At 39.5% G+C, this 20,748-nt stretch overlaps 1 protein-coding gene across 1 annotated transcript; it reads right to left on the reverse strand.

Annotated features, from left to right (window-relative positions):
- Positions 1 to 113: 113 nt before the first annotated feature.
- Mterf3 (mitochondrial transcription termination factor 3) lies at positions 114 to 20,560 on the reverse strand. The gene is made up of 8 exons (XM_055619972.1): positions 20,435 to 20,560; positions 17,539 to 17,876; positions 15,064 to 15,216; positions 10,668 to 10,857; positions 6,270 to 6,417; positions 5,815 to 5,886; positions 3,045 to 3,206; positions 114 to 383 (listed from the first exon to the last, which is right to left on the reverse strand). The coding sequence occupies exons 2-8, from the start codon at positions 17,858 to 17,860 to the stop codon at positions 189 to 191; spliced, it is 1,242 nt and encodes a 413-aa protein (XP_055475947.1). The 5' UTR covers positions 17,861 to 17,876; positions 20,435 to 20,560; the 3' UTR covers positions 114 to 188.
- Between the last annotated feature and the right edge of the window lie 188 nt (positions 20,561 to 20,748).

Genomic DNA, 20,748 nt, shown 5'->3' on the forward strand with positions numbered 1-20,748 from the left:
GGGAAAGTGGTGTAATTCTTCTATTAAAATAACCCAATAAGCCAACCAAACAAAAGAATTACTGAAAAATGGTAATTAGGAGAAAAATGTTTTTAATATTGAAACCTGAGGCATTTATTTTTAAAAATATATTATTTATTCATGTATGTATTTACTTTACAAGAATATATTTAAACATTCATCAAAAACTAAAGAGTTTTTAAAAATTTCTCAAAATCGTTTACTGAAGCTTTGGCTATCTCTTTGCAGAATACTTCATCAGGAATTGATACAAACTTGCCCAAAGAGACATAATTAGGTTTTGCTGGATCATACTGCGCTTTTCCCAAGTAGGCAAGAAATAAGTGTCTTTCCTTAATTTTAAATACTCTTGTATTAAATACCTGGAAAAAAAAAAGAGAAACTTACAATAAAACACTGAAATACTAACAAATTTACTTTGTTAACTATTTTAATAAGTTAGTTAAAAAAGTTAGTGACATTGAAATATGATTAATATTACAGGACTCAAGTTCTGTAGTTTCTGTTGAAAGTTACAGTATAAAACAGGCTGAGGGTACAGCTCAGTTTTAAGATGTCTACAATAAGAGAAGTTCTGAGTTTGATTCCCATGACACTCATACATGCTATTAGTAAGAAATTGGGGGGGGGGGGGCGGAGGGGAGAGGAGCTGGAGAGATGGCTCCACAGTTATGAGCATGGGCTGCTTTTTCAGAGGACCCAGGTTCAATTCTCAGCACCCACATTGCAGCTCACAACTTTCTGTAACTCCTATTCCAGGATATCCAACATCCTCATACAAACATACACAGTCAGAACACCAACGCACAAAAATAAATGAATGAATGAATGAATGAATGAATAAATAAATAATGAAATTGGGCAGAGTGGTGTCTACCTACAATCACAGAACTTGTTAAAATGAAGCAGTAGTATTAAGTTTTTAGCCAGCCGGGACCACATAGTGAATTCCAAAGCCAATCTGAGCTATTGGGCAGAAATCCTGGGCTATAGGGCAAGAGCCTATCTTTAAGAAAAATGAAAAGGTAAATTATGACTTAAAAAACAAAAAATAAAGAAATAAAAAAAATCTGAAACTTGAGGATGTGATCCATAAATTTGTTTTAACAAGCTTTTTAGATTCTAGATTATCTACAAAGTTTGAGAACCAAAATTAGAGACCAAGATGTGTCAGCAAAAAGGATTTCACCATCTGTGAAATGTTGAAGTTTCTCTGTTTTGATTTTTAAGATTTGTTACCCAATGAAACTCAAAATAAAATGAGGCTGACAGGGGAGGGGAATGTGAATAACAAAAGCATGTCTTTTCATGTTAAAATCCCCAAGGACTTAGGAGATCAAAGCCATTTGACAAAGGAATCATGAGTGGCTGAGTGCCTAGAGCCTACTGTTGCCAAGGTGAAGGGAGGACAAGAAGAGGGGGGCCCAGTGACAGCCTGCAGCATGGGGACTTGAGGCTCCTGACCAGGTGGCCTCAAGCACTTCTCTTGACTGTATTTCAGACACTGTGGGGCACTCCATAGGGTAAATATTTCTATGCCTCTTTGACAGTGTCCAAGTGGATACAAAATGCTCACTGTGCACATGGAAAGACACACACACACACACATACACACACCCAACAAAGAAACAAACTGTTGAAAACTAACTTTCTTTGAGAACAGTGACCAAAGGTGTACTGCTAACTTGGTGTGACATTGGTCAAAACCCTTGTGTCTCTCCATTTATTGCCATGAGGCCCATGGGGGAAAGGGGGTCAAGAGACAGACTAACATATGGAGAAAGGAGGTCTTCATGGACTGGCACAGGCCAATCAATGCTGGACATCCAGACAAGATGCTGGACTAGAACTAGCACCATGTGATCTCATGGAGGAGAGGAGTCAGAATAAGAAAAAACAGACTTGAGTAGAAAGAGACTGAGACCTTCAGTTATTAACAACCATCAAGACAGGCAGACTCCTATCCTCAAGACTTGCCTACAGCCTATACGTTCTTCAAAACCCACTGCTGGTTTTGGTGAGACAATCATTCCTGGGCCAGTGCTAGACAGGAATCTCAGTTTATCCCTGATTTTTTTTTTTTTTTGTCAAATAGGAATAGTTGTTGCAAGAATAACTAAACTGAGTCCATACATGCAAAACAGTTAAGCCCTCAATAGCTGTTATTTCTATGATTTTTCTCTCTCCTCTATACTGAATTAATTACCCCATGAGCACTCTGGTGAAGATTCTACTACCATGTAAGCTTATTTTTGTAGGCTTTTGTTTTTTTGAGACAGGGTTTCTCTGTGTGGCCTGGGCTATCCTGTACTCTCTTTTGTAGACCAGGCCTCTCTGAATGCTGGGATTATAGGCGTGCACCACTGTGCCTGGCTATGAAGGCTACTTTAAACCTCCGTCTCCCACCCTAGATTACAAGCCACATACAATAGAGTTCTATAATCTTAGTGCTCATATACACGTTAAGCCCAGGGCAGGATGTCCATTTTTATAATGAACACTGGACCTCACTGGGTAAAACAAGGTTAGATTCTCAAATAACCTACTCTCAATTATCTAATGACCTAGGAGACAACAATCAACCGCTTTCACTGATGATTACTTACAATTATTCCATAAGCTAAAGTCATAAAATTCTAGGCTTCCTATACTTTATTATAATGTGGCAGCAGCATCCTATATTAAGGGCCACTCAGCGTATGATGGGCAAATAAACATCACTCTATGTGAAGGAAGTGGACTAAATGCAATCTAGTTTGAGAGTTGTGCTAACATCATGTATCATTTCATATCTCTATACCATGAACAAAGGAAATAGTATTTTCAAATTGAATGCAGAAGAGCCCAAGAGAAGTGAATTTTCTCCTGATTCCAATAGGTAAAGGTAAGAGTAGATAAAAGCTACAGGGCAGAGACAAATCACTGATTTCACTCAGGATCCCTTCAGCTGTGAACTTCCTACAAATACATGGCAGCCTGAGTACAGGGCAAGGGAAGCAGTCTGAGACCACTGGAAGATGTACCTGTGGGAACTTGACAATGATATGGTGGGGAATATTCATCACGTTGTGTACGTAATCAAAAGTCTCCGTAAGTTTCCTTTTGTTTGCAGTTAGGATCTTTGGGATTCTGGTGACCATGTGTTGAATTTCATTATGTTTAAAACCAAGTTCAAGTCGATAAACCTACAAGAAAGTAAATTTCATGAGTGTCATGAGTAAAAATGGGCTTCTGGTATTATGCTGGAGGACAAACTGATTCTTCTAAAACTTAAGAGGCCTAGAGGGGAGAGGGGCCATGAGATGGAATAACATATGGAGAAAGGAAGTTTTCATGGACTGGCACAGGCCAATTAGTGCTGGATGTCCAGACAAGATGCTGGACTAGAAGCCCCATGTGACCTTATGGAGAAGAGTCAGAGTAAGAAAAAACAGACTTCAGTGCAAACAGACTGAGAAGATGACCTTCAGTTAGTAACAACCATCATGACAGGCAGACTCCTATCCTCAAGACTTGCCTACAGCCTATATACACTCTTCAAAACCCACTGCTGGTTTTGGTGAGACAATGATTCCTGGGCCAGTGCTGTTTCAGGAATCTCACTTTGTCCACCTGTACTTTGGTATACAGAGACTCTGTATCAACTTGAGAGATAATATATTGTTTGAAACTGAGCTACAGTGGATGCTTGAATTTGGCAAACAACCATGAGACAGTGAGCTTGAATCCAATCTGCAATAACCTCAGGGTAAGAGGGAGGCAGACAGTGAAAAGTAGAGGTGACAGGAGGCCTACATGGTGAAATGCATAAGGAAAAGTAACCCTGCCCTTGGTTGCCAGCAGCAAGTTGGCCATCTCCTATTCACTGCTATAAAGCCTGAAAACTGAAGCTCCAGTGGTGTGCCTGACAACCTCCTGCTGCCATCTCTGCAGCTACCTGACATTTAAGGGGTATCTTAAATGTGGGAAGACAGATCCACAGCCTGACCAGATCTCAATACTGTGGCTACTTTCCACAGTTCCAGTGAAATGGGATACAGGCCCAGCTAGAAAATAGTCAACAAAGGCATTATCAGCTGGGTAGTCTTTGGAGGGTAAGAAAACCTGTCTAGCTTATTGACTGCATAGCTGAGTAAGGGCAGCCACTTGAAAACAAGCTAAATCAAACCCACCAGAGTACCTGCTGTACTTCTCATGGGAGAATACACAATTAAATGAACATATTTCAGATACCTGTAAATCCATTTTGGGGAGGGCTCGAGACAGGGTTTCTCTCTGTAACCTTGGCTGTCCTGGACTCTGTAGATTGGGCTGTCCTTGAACTCACAGAGATCCGCCTGCCTCTGCCTCCTGAGTGCTGGGATTAAAGGCATGCACCACCATGCCTGGCCCGCAAATACATTTTAATTGCTGCAGTAATCACCTTGCTAAAAGGCATAACTCTGTCTAGATGTCTATGAACAGATGCAATGGGTAAAGAAAGTGTGGTACATATATACAACAGAATTAATTTCATCTGTGAAGAAAAATGACATTAAAGGAAAAATGAGTGGTACTGGAGATCACTATGTTAAGCCACACTAACAAAGTCAAATACCACATGATTGCTCTCATATACAGACTACAGATATAAATTTAGATATAAATTTGTCTATAGCAATGTGATGTGTATGCATATAGGTCATGAAAGTAGAACGGGAACTGTGATGGAGTGGAAGGTATCTTAAAAGGGAAGGGAGGGGAAAAAAAGAGAGCAATGGAATTCAAGTTGACATGCAGGCAGAAGGGGACCTACTTGGAGGAAGAAGAACACCAGCAGGAGGGGTGTAAGGAAGTAGGAAGGGCAGCAGAGGGGAGTGCATAAGAACAAAATAACACATATATAGGAAACCACAACTTTATATGGTAACTTAAGGAAAATATAAAAAGATTTTCAAGGTACTCTTTGAGCTTATGCTCCCAAGAGTAGTCAAATACTTCTAATGGAAAACTTATGGCCCAAATTCTGGATAGAAATGAAGCAAAACATCCAAATAACACAGGTTCTCTCCATGAGCTTTCACACTGTCTGATGCTCCCCCCATCCCCCCAGCCATTTATCTCATCACTTTTAACTATACCCCATTAGGTTCTAAGTGCCAGGAGAACAGGGGCTCTCTTCTCAGGACAGTGTTTAGGTGGAAGGTTAATTAACACTTGAATGACTGAACATCAAACATTTCAGCACCCCAGAGAACAGGCTTTACCTAACAATTTCCACTCCTACTGCAGCTGTGCAAACCAATGAGCTGCTATTGGTATCATACTCCTAAAAAGAAAGACAGTAAAGTGCTGGTGGCATTTTTGGTGATAGAACTGAAGCTGACAAGTTCCACAGGTGACAAACAGAACAATGTTCTGGATGCTACCCTTTTCCCAGAAGCTTTTTTGAGTCAGCCTCCAACACTCCCAAAACATAATCTCATGATAGTCAAAAATGTTTTCACAGAATGGGAACACAGGCCAGGAAGCACAGACAGTGCCTATCAAACACACAGGTAACAAGCAGTTTCCAGGTCCCACTCATACCCCACTGCTTCAGGATCCTAGGTCCTGATGTCTGCAGGTCATTGATTTAAGTAGACTGGGTAGAGCATGCAAAAACATTGGCTGAAATAAACTAGCATTTCTGACATTTAAAAATAACTTCTGATAAATATCTTTTTTTTTTTTCAGCAGTATTTATTCTTAAAGATCAAACAAACAAGACAGCACATAAAATAATTTGCTTCTCATAGCTTGAAGATATATTACCTTTAAATTTTCTTTCACAGGCTCCAGGCTTCCTGTTAATAGCCTTGGAAGACGAATAACCAGATCTCTAGTCTACAGGTAAAACATAATAATTATCATCACTATACATGTACATTTCAACTAGTTTGAAAAACTAAGGCATTACAAGGAATGCTAAAATTTATGCTAAATGGTAAAATGGTAAAATTTAAAATATGGCCCAATGAAATAAATGACAGGAAGACTAGAAATATCTATCAACTTAACATTGTTTGATGAAAAATTCCAACATGGAAACAAAATTTAAGTAATCAGTTGATGGTGTACTATTATAGTGATAGAGCCTTCCCAGGCTAATTCATTTTTGTACACAAAGTATCATGCATTTATAGGATCTATACAGGTCAGGTACTTAGAAACATGACATTTAAAGATTATTAAAAGAAGTAATGCATTTCCTTAGCCCCCGCTTTTACCTTCTTCACACTCAGTTCAAGTTCTTTCTGAAAAAATCCCAGTCTGTTATCTAGTCTTTCCACAGAGAAGCTCAACAGAAATGGTGCATTTTTGACCATCCGTGCAATATCTGTCTTACTGAAATTTTTTGACTGTAGATAAGCTACTCTGGAGAAATAATGAAAAACACATATATACATGATAAACATTTCTGGAGAAATAAAGCAAAATATATATACATACAATTTTTTATTGATATAATGCTGCTTTCTGAGGTAACATCTAAAAAAAGTTTGAGGCTTAGGTACACATAGGAGTTCTGAATTTACATAATTTTCACCCCCACTCCCATGTATGGGGAAGAGACCACCCTGTCTCTTCACAATTATTATTTTTACATACATACATAAAAATACACACACACACACACGCACACTTCTGAGTCCACTCAGTGCTAAAGTAGCATTTTAAAAAAAGGATCCTAAAACTCCCCCATAAGATTAACAAAAATACTGTTAATAGTCCACTTTTGCAGGAGAAGCACCTAAAAATTTTTATCAGTTTTTATATAATTTAAATCAGAAAACAATTCTACTATACGCCTGGAAATATCTTTTGCACATGTATAAGTCAGATGACAATCTCACGGTTCAGTTCTAGCCTTCCATGTTGTTTTGTGACAGGGTCTCTCACTGTTCACAGCCTGGTAAAGCCAGGTTAGCTATGGTCTGGGCTCCATGAGATTTTAATCTCTGCCTCTCATATCAGCAAAAGCCTTCGCAGATTACAGATAACGTGCTATGGCACCTGGCTTTTATATGGGTTCTGGAGATCCATACTCTAGTCCTCACACTTAGCTGACAAGCACTTTATCTAATGAGCCATCTATTGTCAGTCAGAATTTTTAATTTTGAGACAGGGCCTTACTACCTAGCCTAGGGTGTCCTGGGCCTTCTCATTCTCTGAGCTTAATTTCGAAGGGCTAGGATTACAAACATGCACTGCCATGTCTGTATGCAGTTTATTCATTTGGAAATTGTACAAAAGGACTCAAAATTTTACACACTAAATTATTTTCATTGACAATAAGTACATAAAATTGGTGCTATTATAGATACTGTAGAAAATAAGACTGGGTCTCTCTAACGAAGCCAAAATCCAAGTTTGTCTTTCCCTATTCAGTAGAAATGTTCTTTACTATATATCCTTTTGAGTCTATACCGATATATCTACAAGACTCAAACATTTCTCTAGCTGTTAAGAGCATGTGACAACTTGAGCAAGAAACTTTGCTTCCTTAACACTCAAGTTTATTTCATAGAATTAAGTGTAAGGAGATGCTATGTACGATAAGTAGTCAGGTCTCTGGAGCTTGGCCAACTCTGTTGGAATTCTAGCTTTGCCATTTATACTACACCGTGGGTGTAATCTCGGGTAAGTTACTTAAACTTTCTTTGCCTCACGTAATTATGGCAAAACCTCTCAAGGGATTTCCACTGCCTGGCATTCATGCTTTCCTGGAATAAATTGGGAACAATGAGGCACAGTGGCTTTTCAATGGTGAAGGAATGTATATCTGAGGACAGGATGCTGGGTATGATGTTTTTACAATCACTCTTTCCCTATGCCATGATAGTTCGTAAGAGTCTGTGCTGAGTCCCATGAGGAGAGAGCATCAGTCTTTTAAGTCTGATGCTTGGTCCAGTGCCTTAACTATGTAAGATGTTCAATATAAGAAATGCACATTATTTTTCTCTTATTCACAGAAATGGCATTAATCTATTATTAGCTCAAGGAACTGTCAAGCCCTCTGAAATGTAGGGCAGCTCAATGCCAGTGTGGAGAACAGTCTAGAGCAGTGGTTTTCAACCTGTGGGTGTGATACCTTTGCAGGAGGGCCATATGGCCCTTTCAAAGGGGTCGCATATCAGATATCCTGTATATTATATATTTATATTATGATTTGTCACAGTAGCAAAATTATTTATGAAGTAGCAATGAAATTGTTTAATGGCTGGGGGTCACCGCAACACAAGGAACTATATATTTTTTTTTCTTTTTTATTTTATTTTATTTTATTTTTCTTTTTAGTTACATTTTGTTAACTCTGTGTCCCAGCTGTATCCCGCTCCCTCATTCCCTCCCCAACCCCACACTCCCTCCCTGGTCTCCTCCCTGCCCCTTTCCAAGTCCACTGATAGGGGAGGACCTCCTCCCCTTTCATCTGACCCTGTTTTATCAGGTATCTTCAGGGCTGGCTGCAAAGTTCTCCTCTGTGGCCTAACAGGACTGCTCCTCCCCTGGGGGGGAGGGGTCAAAGAGCCTGCCCTTGAGATCCTGTTAGAAATAGTCCGTGTTCCCCTTACTTTGGAAAACTACTTGGTTACTGAGCTACCACGGGCCACATCCGAACAGAAGTTCTAGGTTATATCCATAGATGGTCCTTGGTTGAGTGTCAGTCTCAGAAAAGACCCTGTGCCCAGATATATTTGGTCCTTGTAGAGCTCCTATCCTTTCCATATCATACTAACTTCCCTTCTTTCATATGATTCCCTGCACTCTGCCGAGGGTTTGGTTATGAGTCTGCTTTGACACACTGCTAGGTAGAGTCTTTCAGATGCCTTTTGTGGTAGACTCCTGTCATAAGTTCAATGCACATCCCATTTGTCTTTCTAAATGAGGATTAATCACCTTCGCCTGTGTCTACTTTCTTGATTATCTTCTTTAGGTGTGTAGATTTCATTATGTTTATCATATCTTGTAGGTCTATATAAGCGAGTATATACCAAGTTTGTCTTTCTCCTTCTGGGATACTTCACTCAGAATGATCTTTTCTAGATCCCACCACTTGCCTGCAAATTTCATGATTTCCTCCTTTTTGATTGCTGAGGACATTTGCTCAACCATGTTCGTAGCAGCTTTATTTGTAATAGCCACAAGGAACTATATTAATGGTTCGTAGCATAGGAAGGTTAAGAACCACTGGTCTGGAGGGATTGTGACTAGGAAACAAGAGAAGGAGACTAGTATTGTGACTGACAGAAGAAAGGCAATGTATGACAGGTGGAGACAGAGAAATGCCCAACTGATGTGAGAGACAGTCAAGGTAGAACTGAGAGGACTAGGTGTTTTTCTGGAGGTGGATGCCAAAAGTTATGGGCGACAGTTGTGATCTGGGAAATGAGCCAAACACAGTAGTGCTTCCATTCCGTGTGTCTGAGAATAGACACCAACCCAGGGGAGACAATTGGTGAAGTCAGTGTTAATTTAAGAGCAGGTACTCCTAATGTCTACCACATCACCATCATCTTACAGTAAATGTCTTCACATATTTTTAGCTGTTTGCTGACTAAAATGCAAAGATGTTTATAAATGTTTAAAGAAAGGGTGTGATGTCTAATCTTGGTTATCAACCTGACTGCACTGGAATCAACTAAACCCAAGTTGGTAAGTGTACCTGTAAAGGAGTTACTTGGGGGGAGGGGGAGACCCACTTCAATCTGGGCCACACCTTTTAGTAGTAGCACACATAAAAAGACCTGGAAGAAGGAAGCTGTTGTTTTTTTGCCTGTTGCCTTTACTCTAGATGACAAGCAGCTCATTTAGCCTATTGCTTTGTCATTCTTTCCATGGTATCAGTACCATCTTCTCTGGGATTCCAGCATATAATGAAGACTATCAATGTCCAGGAATTCTCTTGGACTCTGGCAGCAGGTTGGGTCTGGTGAGGCTTTCATTTTCATGGACCAAACAACTAGAGCATTCTTGCCCTTTTGGTCATGAGACAGCCATTGTTGGGATAGCCAGATCACAGTCTGTAGTCAACTCTAATTAAAAGGCTACCTGTTTTCTTCTTTAGACTATTAAAAAAAGAAATTTCAGTTTATGGGAAAGCATGTTTTTATTATTAAACAATTTGTTGAAAGAATGTTAAATGTCTGCCATCAAAAATTAGAAATGCTGGGCATGGTGTCATACACTTATAATTCTAGCACTTAGAAGGCCAAAGCCAGAGGGTTATGAATTCAAGGCCAGTCAGGATGCTGTAGTGAGACCCCATCTCTAAACAGGAAAAAGAAAAGATAAAATAGTAATGACCCGTTTTCACAATTTGAATGACTTGTAAGTATACTCTTAGATAATTACATTATTTGTTAATAAAAACATTAGAGAAAAATTTAGTTTTTAAAGTGAAATATTTCAATACTAACTTAACAGTAAAGTGAAAATAACAATTGATGGCTGACAAAACAACTATTTTGAATACTCTATTTAGATCAGTAGTCCTTAAGTAAAGGTACCATTTCTGTTCACTTAGTAGATCCTTGAATAGCAGTCTAGAAAGGTTCTTACACATATGTAAGTAATTCTTTTATAAGTTACTTCCGAAGTTATGTAGGAATCATTTCAAATTTTACCTGGTCTTAAGATTTTCAAGGTCTTCAGAGAAAATAGCATAATTTTTTGTCAGAAATGGTCCCAGTTGGTTATCTTCTAAACCCACATCTTTAATAAATAGGAGTATTTGCTTAATGTCTTTTTCAAAATCCAGCCTTAGAAGGAGGTTGGCTACATCTGGATGTTTTTCTATCTTAGACAAATCCACTCCTATAACAAATGAAAAAAAATGGTGTGAAGATATTTCCTATTCAGCCATTAATCTCATAAAGAAAAAATTACTGATGAATAATGTAGTCAAAGGAGAAATGACATAGACAAATGGAAACTTAAAAGTATTTTTAAATAAAAGTGGTTGCAGAAATAAATTAAAATCAGTAATAGTATTTAATATTAAAGGTCAATGTAGAGAGGAAGACAAAAACATTTGTGTTTAAACTTTCCCCCAAAGACAAAGTTACTAAATCAACACTGACAGCTACTTGGTAGGTTGAGTCAGGAAGATTGTAAGTTTGAGGCATGTCTGGATTCATGGTGAGTTCATGGTCAATAGTGAAACTTGAAGAGATGATTTTAAAATACAAATAAATAAATTTAAAAAAAGGCTAGAGAGGTAGTTCAATGGTATAGTTTGCTTAGCATACATAAAATCACAAGTTCAATTCTCAATACTACAAAACAAAAACCCTCCTTTTAGAGATACCTTTACTTATAATAGCAATGAAATAACATTTTCCATAATTGTATTTATAATAAAAAATCATATTCACTCACCAATTTTAGAAACAAATATAATTCCAAATCTATAAAATTATTGGTATTACGAGTATGTGCACACCTACACAAACCACATTCCCACATCAAATAGAGATCAGAAACTGACCCAGAATGAACTAAAACAATTTATCACATACTAGTGAGGGCATTTTAATTCAATAAGGAAAAGAATACTATTTATTAAAGTACAACGAGATCAATTACACTAAAATGTTTTTGTACCTTATTTCCAGAGTTGATTAATAATCTAAATATGTGTTCATTTCTATCATAGAAAATAAAAAACATAAGTAGATATAAATAACAGAAAATTAAAAAATCCGTGGCTAGCTTTCCACTTACTTTGTAAGAGAAAGGTCTGGAAAGCTACTCAACAAACTGGTAATAACAGTTATACTTGGGAGCAAGGGTACCCCTTGGAATAGCTGAATGTCTACCAACTATATATATAATTCTTTTATAACTTAAATTTGTTTTTCATTTGGCTAGTTGCTTTTGTTTTGTTTTAAGCCAGTTTCTTTCCTTGGCCTGGACCTGCAGCTGATTGGCCACAGCTTCATCTCTCCACTACCCAGTTCTGGGATTACAATTGCACACCACCACTACCCCAGGCCTTTTCTTTTCTTTTTTTTTTTAAATGTGTCTTCTGGGGATCAAACTCGAGTCCTTAGGTTTACAAGACAAGAACTATACCTACTGAGCTATTTCTTCAGCCGCTAACTTGGTAACTTCCTATTTTTCAGCCTTATTGGCCCTGAAAAATCTCTGTAGTGTTAGTGTTCTTTCTAAAATGCAAATTGACCACACTGGTTAATTACTTAAAATCTTTGAAGTCCCCAAGGCCTTTGTGTTCTCCCTGCTTTCCTGCTCATCTTGTCAGCCTCCCTCCTTGCCTACTTTACTCCTCTAGTTGGCCAACAGTTGGAGAAATTACTTCAAGTTTAAGCACCTTCTGAAATGTGCCACTTTGCCTGTTCTTATGCCTGCATTAATGATAGTATATGGTAATATTTCACTCCTGCTTTTGACCTAGTTAGCCAGATGTTACCAAAAAGTGTAAGAAATGACCTATGTTCTCAAGAAACTTCATGTGAGGCTAGGTGTGTAATCCCTTGCATGTGGAGCCAGAGGTAGGCAAATATTTGTGAGATGAAGGCCAGCCAATTGTACACAGTGGGCTCTAGGCTAGTCAGGGCTACAAATACCTATCTGAGAATAACTGGAAGATGAAAATGGAGGTAAAAATGAGAAGTCCAATAGGATATACAAATAAAGGGCCTTTCATTAACCTAAGCATCCATCAGTTAATAAATGGTTAAAGGAAATGTGCTGCACATATAAACAATGGGATACCAGTTAGGAGAAGCAGAGAAAAAAGTACTGCCATTTTCAACAGGACTTGGAGGACTTGCATACAAAGGCATGTCTCATTAGAAGCTCAATAAATCAAGCTCACAGAAGCAAGAAAAGCAAATGGTGGTTGAAGTAGGTGAGGTAACAATGGGGAGATGTTGGTAGAAGCGTACAAAGTTTCCATGCTTAGTGAGATCTGTAATCTAAGGGGTACTAAGAATATGTTTTAAATATCCACAAAAAATATATGTAGTGATATGTTAATTAACTTTGTTTAATCATTAAACAGTGTAGATATACCTAAAACATCTACTGAACCTCAGAATGTACACAGCTTAAAACATGTTCTGTACTAAGTTCAGGGATGAAAGATAACCTCTGATATTTGCTGCAAGAAGAAGAGCAAGTTATTTTCCCTTTCAGAACAGCTTCCCCGGCCTAAAGCAGGTACTCAGGGTGTTGAAGGGTCAACATGGTCTTGACCTATAATTAACTTACAGTATACTCAGAGCTTTGGGACATATTCTAGCCATTTCTTTTGTATGAATTGATAACTTCAACAGCATGTCTTAGAAGTAACTGTAGAGGGCCTTCTGTCCTCTACTTCCCCAGTTCCTGGGCCTGTGTCATTTTCCAAGACCCACCTTGTTCTGTGGACCCAGAGACCAGCAGGGATCAGTGAGCAGTATGTTAAGAATCCCCCTCCCCCATCTACTGGACTGCCACAGCCCTCCAGCAACAGTGGAGAGAGAGGTCTGTGCAGGGGTACAGAGCTAAACCGAGAATTCACAAGAGGAATATCTAATGGATGAGAAGTACTTGTCCTTAGTCATTAGAGAAATACAAATCAAAACAACTCTTAAGATTCCATCTTACACCAGTCAGAATGGCTAAGATCAAAAACTCAAGAGACAGTACATGCTGCTGAGGATGTGGAGAAAGGGGAACACTCTTCCACTGCTGGTGGGAGTGCAAACTTGTACAACCTCTGTGGGAATCAATCTGGGCTTTCTCAGAAAATTGGGAATAGTTCTGCCTCAAGACCCAACTTTACCACTCCTAGGAATATACCTAAAAGAGGCCCTACCATACAGCAAGGATATTTGTTCAACTACGCTCATAGCGGCTTTGTTTGTAATAGCCAGAAACTGAAAACAACCTAGACATCCTTCAAATGGAAACAACCTAGACGTCCTTGAATGAATGAATACAGATGAAGAATGGATACAGAAACCATGGTACATTTACACAATGGAATACTACCTCAGCTATTAAAAATAAGGAAATCATGAAATTTGCAGGCAAATGGATGGAACTAGATAAGATCATTCTAAGTGAGGTAACCAAGACCCAGAAAGACACACATGGTATGTACTCACTTATAAGCAGATATTAGACATATAGTACAGGATAACCATAATACAATCTACAGACTCAAAGAAGCTAAGTAATGAGGGCCAAGGGAGGGTACCAGAATTTCACTCCCCATGCATGTGTGGCCACAGTGCAGCCTGGATTTCATGTGGGTTCCCTGGAGTGGGGTGAGGGGGGCTGTTTCTAACATGGACTCTATTGCCTACTTTTGGATTAGTACCTCCCTGGCAGCGCTGCCTTGCCTGGCCTCAGTGGATGAGGATATTCTCAGTCCTGATATGACTTGATGTGCTGGGAAGTGTTGATATAGGGGAAGGAAGATTCCTGTTTCTGGGGGGAAAGGGAGAAGGGAAGGAAGGAGAGAGAGTACTGGGAGGAGAGGAGGGAGGACGCACCCATGTGATGTAAAATTAATAAACTTAAATTAAAAAAAGTTACTGTAAATGGCTTTCCACTGTTTTTGAATAATAAAGTCATGGTCCTCTTTTGTTTGTTTTCCTGCTTTCTCTCCTTGTTCTAAATCCCAGGAGGGTAGTCCTATACACAGGGGCTCTTATGCCAGCTGGCTTCTATGCAGATTCTGCCAGTGTAGCATAAAGGCCAGACAGGCCACGTCAGAAGGACTAGATTCAAGGAAGACAGAAGGTTCAACCTTCAAGGTGCTAGATTACAGACAGAACCAAATGAAAATGTACAATTAAAGGCTTTGGCTGCCTTTAATTACCTAGATTCATGGATATCCTACTAGTGAGCATATTAAGAAAGTTATAGTATAGGCTGAGAGGACAATCCAGATAGGGACAGTGTGCTCTAGGAGGAAGGTCAGGGTTCTGGCAAACAGAAAGCAGTGCACCATGAGTCAACAGACTAACATGTCATGTAACAGGGCTAACAGGTAGGCTAGAAACTTACCAAGCTGCACTAGCTTCTGCAGAGTCTCAGAATGATCCACGTAGTCTCTAAGGGTGAAGGAGGATAGGGGCAACAGAGGGTGTGCCTCAATCTGAATAGCGTCCTCCTCTGAAACTGGCTGTAATGGAGACAGTGGAGGTAAGTCGTCCAGCCCTTTGCAGCGGATCATGAAGAAAAAGAGAAGCAAGTCAGCACTGTAATGTATATGTGGAAAATTGTTTTTATATAAAAGTACTACATAAATAAATGGCTCAGTGGTCAAATACTGCTCCTATGGATTGAATCCCAGCACCTATATCAGAGAGTTCACAACTCTCTAACTCCAATTTCAGGGCCTCCAATACCATCTTGTAGGCTCCAATGGCACCAGCACTCACATGCACACACCCATATGCATATGCATAATTAAAAACAAAATACACTTGTTGGTATAATATTCTTGTGGAATGTATACAATGTACCCTTATTCATTCAAATGCTGATTTCTCTACCTCACTATCTGGTTTCAATCAGAACATTGCATTGTGATGCTTATTCTAAACATCCACTGTCTCAAGTTTGTATAAACATGCCACCATTTGTTCTCTGTACTTGTCAATTAAACAACCACCCAATGCTGAGCAATGGAGAGAATAGGGTGGAACATCCTGGGCCAAAGGGAAGGGAGGAGCAGAGGAAGAGCAGATAAGGTCTTGAAACCAAGTGGAGAGGTGAACTGGACCTAAGATATGACTAAAGGCAAGTATAATGTGGGAAATCTGAATGGGAGAAAACTATGCAGGCTTGGAGGTTTAGGATGGAATAATCATTGCCCAGCATTGTGCTTTAGGTTAATTAAATAAATCCCAGTCTCTGTGTGGTGATTTGAGTATACAGCTGGTTTAGGAATAACCACTGCTTAACTAAAAGATAAATCAATAGTAAATATTAGTAACCTACAACAATTGGCAACATACAGTTTTAAAAAGAAAACCCAGAATCTATTTCCATAAATATTCAGTCTTCCCTATGTTGTGTCTTTCAGTGTTGATTTCAGAAGAAGATGCTTACGAAGTCTAAGCCTAGAGCAATAGTCCACACCTGTAAACCCAGCATTCTACTGAGCACTCTGAGATAGGATGATTACAGCAGGTGTGAAGACAACATGCCCTAATAGTGGTGACCCCCATACCACAAGGCCCAAAATATCCTAAGATCTAAGAGTACCCAGAGAGACCAACTACTCTTCCTCCAAGGTGAGAAGATTCTGGGTAAGGTTCAAGAGATTCAATCCACTTTTGAGACAGTGAATATAACCTAGGCAATCCTCCTGCCTCAGCCTCTTAAATGCTGGGATTACAGGTATAAGTCACCTTGTCTGGGTAAGGTACAAAACTCTTTCTCTTCACTTTTCATCAACAGGTAAGAACGTTAAAGATTCTTCAACCACATCTTGGGAGACAGGGTTTATTGTAGTTTGTGAACTTGACCAAAAGTATCACTTTTACATACCCCAAATTCACACTCTAACATTATGATATCCTGAATTTATTCATTTTTTAAATAATTTATTTATTTTTATTTGCATTGGTGTTTTGCCTGCATGTGTCTGTGTGAAAGTGTTAGATCCCCTGGAACTGGAGTTAAAGACAGTTGTAGACTTCCATGTGGGTGCTGGGAATTGAACCCAGGTCCTCTGGAAGAGCAGGCAGTGCTCTTAATTCCTGAGCCATCTCTCCAGCGAATTTATCCATTTTGATCCAATGCTGTCCTCTTCAGATTACTCTCAAGAGAATTTCTATGTTCTTATGAATCTGCAAGCCTTTTTGCCAATGTGCTATGATACAAAATTCTCTGCTGTTATTTTAATCCAATTTGGTATGGAAGTCATTTGAAATTGTAACATTTAGGAACCCAGGCTATGATCTTTTATTGTTTTACTCTAGTAACTATCTTTTCTCATTTCTCATTCATTGCCGAAATCTCCTCCTTGCTTCCCCTTTTTAGCCTCACTGGCTACTAAAGGAGTTATTATTCTACTTGTGGCATAACAATGTATTCCAAGAGGCATGAAAAGAGAAGGGTTGACTATAAACCAATTCAAGGGAAATCTAAGGTGTAACATAACTGTTCCCATTTAGAATTTATTACACAATTAAATATATGTCAATCCTGTATATCCCAAAGAGAAATATAACAATTCAATTCTAATAATGGGAAATAATTCTAATTAATGCCAAAACGACCCTTTTCCAAAGCTGTAAAATATTTACAAGGTGTGTAAAACATTTTACACACTTAGTTATAAAATAATCTGACAGAAATTAACCTAGGAACTTATTAAAATAACAGTTTAATAGAACTAAATAAACAAAATATTGTTTCTTTTCTTGCCTGGCATAAAACAGGACTTGAAACGGGTGAGTATTGTCTTAATACATAGCAGTGATCAAAACTGTCCATGAAAAGGGAACTTTTCTCAATGTCCAGAATTACCTTCAAGAGGCAGCTCTGATTCAAGACTGGGTCTTCCATCTGGCTGGTTACTCACTGAAGGACACATAATGCTTTGGCCAGAACTCTCTTGCCCATGTGAGTTGGCAGACTGGAAACTATTCCACGAGGAGGAAGTCCTGCAAATCTTAATTCCCCACTGGAGAAAGCAAGTATCAGGGGACAAGAGAGCCTGAGTTGAGAAGCCACTTGACAATATTTTTCCTGGTCTCGCACAGTGTGCGGTGATTTGTGCGGCTTTAATGAAGCTACTCAGTATAATTGAGTTGAACCATCTGGGTATCTGTTGAGCTAACAGGGCCATTTTTTTTTTTCTTAGTCTATAAAGGAAACACAATCATCAAAAAAAGAAAGATTAACTCAACTCACTCAAATGTTTAAAACAATATTCAAACAGCAAAAAAAAAAAAAAAAAAAAAAAAAGATAATAAGCTATAAGCTACTTCTTAAAATAAAGGATTTAAACAGACATGTCTGGGGTAGTCTAATGTTTCTTATATACAAAAAGTCACAAGTGAAGTTTGTCTCAGCTATCAACCAAAATAGGAACTTCTGAACTGGAATAATAAAGATATGCCTTACAATTTAAAAACAAAACAAAGAATCACTTTAAAACAAAAATGTTTGTAAATGCTCAAATTACAACAGAACCAAATCAACTGTTAATCTGCTTTTATAAAAGAAACTGTAACAGTAAATCAATGAAATGTTCTTGCAACTTGTTTTGAAGTCTATTTAGGAAATACATTGCAGATCATTATAACACTGTTATTAAAATGTATTTAACGAGTATAAATGAGTCACAAAGTAAACAACAACAACAACAAAAAAAACCCACCATCTTAAGTGAGTCATAATATTGCTAAATAGAACAGTGAAACTGTTGTCTGAGTCTGAGACCCATTTCTTCAAAACACACTTGAACAAAACCTGGTAAAATCCTTCTGCAAAAATAGTAAGAAGAACAGCTTCCAAACAGAAAGGGTCAAAATAAGGGAAGGGTAGTGAATGCATCCTGTAATTCTATTCTTGGGACACAGATGCAGCATTGAAAGTTAAAGGCAAGCAGGAACAATGTATTTTGACTGTCAAACACACACACACACACACACACACACACAAAGCAACAATCCAACTCCAAAATCAAAACATTAAAAATAAAGTGACCAAAATACTTAAATATTAATTAAAATAATGCATATAAAACAGAATGGAGTGGTGAGGTCATGCATACATAATCCCAGTACTAAGTAGCCTGAGGCAGGATTGCTCAAAGTTCAAGGATAGCTCAAAGTTCAAGGCTAGTGAAGTGTGAGACAGACTCAAAGAAATAAATGCAAAATGCTCAATAAATGTGAGCCATGAGTATTATCAACTAGACACACCAAAAAATGTAACAGTCAATTAATTATTGCCATTTTGCTTTGTTTCCTTATACAGTGGAATTCAGTTTGTATTATATCCTGAATAGGAACAAATACTTGAAGGTCTAATCCCTTGGAGCTTTGTAGTTCAGGGATACTTGCTAAGAGTTACACAAAAGCTTACTTTTTCCTTCTGATGAGATCTAAGGAAGGACATGTTTGCAATAACTTTGTGGAATAGGTAATTTTTGCTAAATTTTAGTTGGAAAGGAGCTTCCAAACCTGTCAAATTTCCCTTCAAACTTCCTCTGGTCTCCAAAGTAGTTACATCAAAATGGGAATTAAGTTTTGGCACCTAGACAAATGTCTAGTGAAGCTCATAGGCAGGCAGGTCCAATCCACAGCTATGAACAATGTGCTTCAACACAAAAATCATAGCTTTTGTAAGACATTTCTCCTCATGGAGGTTGTAACCTGACAGCCAGGTTCTTTTTTTTTTCTTTTGACAGCCAGGTTCTTGATGTGAACTCTGTAGATGACAATGTCAAGAGTGGACATGCCATTCTAGCCCATGATGATGGAGACTCAAATACTCCAAATAACGCTTTTATGTGTGCTGTGCTGGAGAAAACTCACAGCTAGAGTCTAACCTGGGCTACACTCTCTACTCCAAACTACTTTTTATAATGGCAGACAGTACAATAAAACGGTTTCTCGTACTTTCAAACCAACTCCCAGAATTTCAATTTCATTCTGGAGTCTGTCCAAAACCAAATGCCAAACTCTCCCCATATCTAGTAGACTCACGTTCAATCCCATTTGCCTTCAAAGATCTGAATGCTAAAGATTAATTTTAAGCCCCCACTTTCACTTGCCAGTTCACTTCCCTCACATAACTGCTTCCTGTCTAAGCTATCTGAACTTTGATTGACTGTTTATGCGAAAGAGAACCAGAGCTTTGACCCCCTCTGGACACCCGTCCCAGCCTCAGAGGGTTCCAGTTTGTTGAGTGGGAGACAAGAGCAGGAACACACAACACTCTTAGAATGGAGTAAAGATTTGTACTCGTGTATAACGCCTAGCGGTGCGTACATTAAGACGACAGAGGGGGAAAAAAAAAAAAAAACCCTTAAAATCTCTTAAGTTCATCGTAGGGTATTCCAGTTCTCGGCTGTACCGTGTAGTTTTGTTAGAAACAGGAAAAAAAAAAAAAAGCGGAAACAGGGTTCTCTAGGTTCAAGATCTCAACCTCTAACTAATCCCGAGCTTCGGAGATGAAAGGCGCACTTCGTAATAAAGGGCCTCTCGGCAGCGCAGCAGCCCTCCGAGGCCGTTTAACCAAGACGGTATAACCCCGAGTTCCGTTGTCCCTGACAGAACTTCCGCAGGAAGCCGGTGCACCCTCCCCTCCCCAGCCAAACGCTGGTAAACAACCCCCCGGCGTGGGACCCAAGGTTCAGGGGCGCACCGACGAGCCCGAACCCCTCTCCGCGTCACCAACCGGCGGGACTTACGGTCGCTGTCGGGTGCAGGCAGGCTGGCGGCCAACCCCGCTGGGCCGCGGCCGCGCGCTCTCGCCTTGCAGCGGCGCCGCAAATCACGCCAGGTCACGCCGCACCGCCGTCCAGCGCGCCAGCGATTCGCCGCGCCGGGCCCCGCGACACCGCCCACGTGGGCTGCGCTCCCAGCGGGCGAGACCATCGGCGGCGGGGCCGGAGGGGAACGCCGCGGGTGGGGCGCAGGGGCAGCGCCGGCCAGGGCCCTGCAGGCCCTGCGGACGGCCGCCGCGGGCCTCCGATCCGAGAGCCTCCCCGCGTGTCCGCGGGAG

The sequence above is a fragment of the Psammomys obesus genome, unplaced genomic scaffold (genome assembly GCF_907164565.1).
Source record: "Psammomys obesus unplaced genomic scaffold, mPsaObe1.curated_primary_1811, whole genome shotgun sequence".
Taxonomy (NCBI): domain Eukaryota; kingdom Metazoa; phylum Chordata; class Mammalia; order Rodentia; family Muridae; genus Psammomys; species Psammomys obesus.